This window comes from Hibiscus syriacus, unplaced genomic scaffold (genome assembly GCF_006381635.1).
Source record: "Hibiscus syriacus cultivar Baekdansim isolate YM2019G1 unplaced genomic scaffold, ASM638163v2 tig00015101_pilon, whole genome shotgun sequence".
NCBI lineage: Eukaryota > Viridiplantae > Streptophyta > Magnoliopsida > Malvales > Malvaceae > Hibiscus > Hibiscus syriacus.
In genome coordinates this window covers 15237-20024 of record NW_024062347.1, presented here as the reverse complement: position 1 = coordinate 20024, position 4788 = coordinate 15237, and the positions used below count along the sequence as shown (strand labels likewise).

Sequence of the window (4788 nt, the reverse complement as noted above, 5' to 3'; positions counted from 1 at the left end):
TTTTACCCTATATATTTAGGAATAATTACAATAATACCCTCTATATATTATTTTTTCAATTTAGTCACTATTTTTATTGAATAAAAATAATTTTTTTATTATTTCGGGTCGGATCGGGTTTTTTAAACTATCTATCGGGTCGGGTCGGGTGAAAAATTAATTTTATCGGGTCGGGTCACAGGTGGAGGTCCCCTTCTTATCTGGTCGGGTCGGGTGGACCAAAAACTCGACCCAACCCAACCAATGCCCATCCCTAGGTACAATTGCATCTTAGATTTTTTTTCTAATAATATGAGATGATTATAAGTTAATATCGTATATATTTAAAATATTTTTTAATTATTGACAACACATATACCCGTTGTAGACACAACTGTTTGAACCCGAGATTTATAAAGAGAATAACATTATTTTTTATCACTTAAGTCAATCATTCATCTGCATCTTAAACATGACTTTTAATCTATCTCAATCTTTCATCCACCAAGAACGCTCATAATCGTCTTGAACCCAAATATCAAAATTAAATCTAATCTTACAAAATTAGGTTAGAAACTATCAATTTTAGTTATTTTTTCCATCCGTATGCAGTGTTTATCCAATCGGACTAACTTCTCAACTTTTGTAAGATATCAGAATCAAATCAAAATAGAAGGTCTATATTTCATTGAATAATGGGACGAAATTGAAATTAGGCAGATAGCTAAATCCACCAAAATTCTTGGGAAATCACCTTAAATATCAACCTGTGTAGAGGCGGAACTAGACACTTTGTCTTCTCCACGAAGCTAAAAGATTTCCCCTCCAGATTTGTTTTCGCTCCATAAAAGCTATCTCTATCGATTTCCAACGTTTTTTTTAATTTTGTTTTAAACTATAAAATATTGCAAAAATAAAATCAAAAGGTAAAAACAAAATCAGCATTCTCGTTCTCTTCCTCTATTATCATTACTACCTTCTTTCTCTCTCTCTGTCTCTCTTGTCGTTTTCTTATGTTTATTTTGCTTAATTAAGGGAACTATTTGAATGGGTTAAAGAGATATTTTTGTAGTGAAAGCTTCTTTTTTTTATAAAGAAATTTAAGTTTTACCTTTTTTTTTGTTGAATTGCTGTCACTTATAGATTTTATGGTTGAAAATGGGGTTGATTTTAGATTCCGTTAAAGCTTTGAATTTTGGGTTGTTTTATGGGAAATAGCTTGGATCTGGGGTTTTATTTTTCCAGAAAAACGACAAAAAATGTATTATTTCAGCTTTATCCATATTATCTGCATAAATTGTATGGATTTGCAGGAGAGTTCGTTTTGTTTGTGTATGATTGTATATTTTCCACCATTTGTTAAAGGTTTAGTCTTTATTGGTTCCCATAGATGGTTCATATTCTCTTGCTAGTTTGATAAATTTGGTTTAGATCATCTCATATACTTCAGTTGATGGATTTATAGGGCAAAATTGTGGGAAAGAATGGGGTCTCGTCTGAATTTCAAGAACTTTGGTGATGGTGGTCCAAGAATGGAAGGAAACGGGTCGAAGCCTGTTGGGGATTTCCCATTGGCTAGGCAGTCATCTATATACTCATTGACCTTTGATGAGTTGCAGAACACCTTTGGTGGACTTGGGAAGGACTTTGGATCAATGAACATGGATGAACTGTTGAGGAATATCTTGACTGCCGATGAGAATCAGGCCGCGGTGGCGGCTTCGGTTCCTTCGGGAGAAGGAGATGTTGTTCCTGGTGGGAATTTGCAGAAACAAGGATCATCGTTGACGTTGCCGTTGCCGAGAACTCTGAGTTCGAAGACGGTTGATGATGTATGGAAGTACTTGATGAAAGAAACCGGTGATGCTAAAGATGGAGAAGCGAATTCGCCGATGAGGAGACCGACATTCGGAGCGATGACACTGGAGGAGTTTTTGTTGAAGGCACAGATTGGAATGGCAAACAATGGTGGATTGTTTGGTAACAACTGTGCTTCGGTTCTCGGGTTTCAACAGGTGACTTTGAACGATAACGGTAACTCGGTTTTTAATCAGACTCCGAGGTTACCTTTGAACATGAGTGGATTCAAATCATCATCACAACAACAACAGAAACAACCGCTCTTTCCCAAGCAACAAACAGTTGGGATTGCTCCTTCTATGAATGGTAATCTGGTTCAATCCACCGGGCTGCAATCCGCTCCGCTATCACCGGTTCCTTGCGCATTTGGCCAGGGAAGAAAATGCAGCCCGGCTGTGGAGAAAGTAGTTGAGAGAAGGCAAAGGAGAATGATTAAGAACCGAGAGTCAGCCGCGAGGTCACGAGCTCGCAAGCAGGTGAGTTGGAACAATTGCCATATACCATTCAATTGTACAAGACTAGATTGTATATTAACTTATGCCGGGTCTCATGCAGGCCTATACATTGGAACTCGAGGCTGAGGTTGCTAAACTTAAAGAAATGAACCGAGAATTGCAGAAGAATCAGGTTCGTCTTATTGACCGAATAAGATTTCCTTGTGTTGTATTGAATACGTTGGGTCGATGTTGATGACATACCTTAACTGTACTTTGGCCGGTGCAGGAAGAGATGATGGAATTGCAGAACAACCAGGTAATGCTCCTTTCTCCCATTCCCAATTTGCATTTACATTAGCATTCACAAACAGCAAACTCGATCTTAGAAGTGTCAAAAAGCCTAAAGAAACCGAAACTTTTCGGAAACAATAGCATGATGGCGTGTGCATAATAATTGAAGTTGGTTGGTAGTATTGTAACCCTGATGTTGTTCGATTCTTCCGTTGCCTAATTCAAACAGATGTTAGACAAAGTGAATCGACCTTGGGGAAGTAAAAGACAATGCTTGAGAAGAACAATAACCAGCCCTTGGTAGAACCTCGAATTGCCGACAGTAGAAACGTTTACTGAGATAGAAAACCTCGCCTGGTGGTACGATACGAGGATTGCGATGTCACCGATCATCGGTATGTATAGAAGAAGCAAAGAGTTTTTGAGATGTAAATTATGAAACATCATACTATTAGTTTCACTCTGTATATTAGATTTCTCTAATTGGCTTGATCTTCAGTTTGCCTATCAGGGTATGCAACCTTGAACACAACCTCCATCTATAAGCAAAGATTTTTGTTTCCATGTATGCATGCATGTCTCCGAGTCTGACTAAGTTTGGCGTCGAGTCGAATCGAACCCCATTTTGGAGTATAAGATCAGGGCTGGAACGCAAGGTGCATCGAACATTTTGCTAGTTCGAGTCGGAGTTACTCAAGAAACAACCTTAATGAAAAAACGAAGATGCGCACATTTAGCATTGTAAAATGTCCAAAACAACAAAGGCCTCAGGACTCTCGTTTTGTTGCACGATCAATTCCAACACTCCCTCGATCCATCCTTATCCCGACCACTATTTTAATTCGACTCGGCACCTCAAAAGCATAGAACTATAATACCCTTTTGCTTCTTTTAATAAAGGGACGAAAAAGCCATTGGAGGACAATGAGTGGCAAAAGAAAAGAAAGATGATGTTTGGTGAAAGTGAAACCCAGGTAATCCAATTGTGCAGTTCGCTTCTGCATAACTATGATCTTTTTAACTAACATGCTTATCTTGTTGAACCGAACCGAATCGAACATGATTATATAACAATGGAGAATATCCGGTTTTTATTTTATTCCCATCGTCTTCTTCCATCGCAATATTATGCTTTATTCGGATTCCAGGAAAGAAAAGGTCCGGTTCATGACAGTGAACACATGATCTACAATGGAATACACAGAGTTTGCGAATGGTGAACCAAATAAATTTTTTTGGTATTTAGATTATTTTGTATAAAATATTTTCAGAAATTAGATAAAATATAATTTTCGATGGTCAAAAATTTGGAATCCTTATTAATGAAAACGAATATTTTTTATGAAAAAAGTAAAGTATTTTTAATTCAAAAAATATGATCTCAATTATTAAATTTAATTAATACGATGATTCAGAAAACATTTTTTTTGAATTTTATATTGATAAGTGAATCTAAAATTTTTAATGATTTTTAAAAATAATCTGGTATGACTATAATAGTGTAGAATTTGGTAAAGCAAGGGCTCTTGGAATTATGAGCTGGTTTCATGTCCTAAGTTCGAATCGCGCTAGTTGGGAATCCTAAAAAAAAGCGAGGGGACAGAGTGGTGGGTTCTTTGAGTCCCTCCGGAGATTATTTTGTAAGGTCGGATTCTTTAGTCTGACATTGGGCCCATCCCTTTCACTGACTCACTGAGTGGCTGGCGATCCAACTGAGTCGTAAATCGGATAAAAAAGCCCAAAACTTGTTTTTCATATACAAAAACATTCGAGTCCTCGCAACTAAACAGTGAACACCTCACTTTTCTCTTTCTCTTCTTCTTCAGTGGCTTCGTCTACTTCGATACTAGCTCACCCACGCGCCATTTCTTCTCACTTTCCGTCTAAGCCAAACTCTTTAAACACCTCTCTTGATTCAATAAATGGGTCCTTTAAGCTTGCTCGTAATGTGCCCTCTCCGATGCCCGTGAATTAAAAGGTTAAATTATCTTTCTCTTTGTTTTTACTACTTAATAATACTGTTGGAATTGCTGGGTTTTCAACAGACCCATTTTTAATTAGGGTTTTTGTTTCTTGGGAATGCTTACTTGGTTGCGGTTGTAGCTAGCAGTGTACTAGGATCTCGAATCGGTTCGGTACCAGGAACGAAAGTGAGGTGGTAAACTGTTATTCTCTGGTTCGTTTAGTTGGAATCAAATACTATTTATTAGAACTTATACAT

At 37.4% G+C, this 4788-nt stretch overlaps 1 protein-coding gene across 2 annotated transcripts; it reads left to right on the top strand.

Annotated features, from left to right (window-relative positions):
* Positions 1-789: 789 nt before the first annotated feature.
* LOC120207631 (ABSCISIC ACID-INSENSITIVE 5-like protein 7) lies at positions 790-3135 on the top strand. Of its 2 annotated transcripts, none has more exons than XM_039207066.1 (5): positions 790-905; positions 1445-2315; positions 2395-2466; positions 2563-2592; positions 2797-3135. In XM_039207066.1, exons 2-5 carry the CDS (start codon positions 1464-1466, stop codon positions 2869-2871), a joined length of 1029 nt encoding a protein of 342 aa, XP_039062997.1. In that variant the 5' UTR covers positions 790-905; positions 1445-1463; the 3' UTR covers positions 2872-3135. The 2 variants fall into 2 exon arrangements, with proteins under 2 accessions (XP_039062997.1, XP_039062996.1); XM_039207065.1 differs by lacking the exon at positions 790-905 and adding an exon at positions 1092-1344.
* The last annotated feature ends 1653 nt before the right edge of the window (positions 3136-4788 follow it).

Excerpts from the sequence above, each read along its gene's own strand:
- LOC120207631 (XM_039207066.1), top strand. The coding sequence starts at position 1,464 with ATGGGGTCTCGTCTGAATTTCAAGAACTTTGGTGATGGTGGTCCAAGA. Across the intron at positions 2,467-2,562 it reads GAGAATTGCAGAAGAATCAG|GAAGAGATGATGGAATTGCA; the intron begins GTTCGTCTTATT and ends TGGCCGGTGCAG. Across the intron at positions 2,593-2,796 it reads TGGAATTGCAGAACAACCAG|ATGTTAGACAAAGTGAATCG; the intron begins GTAATGCTCCTT and ends TAATTCAAACAG.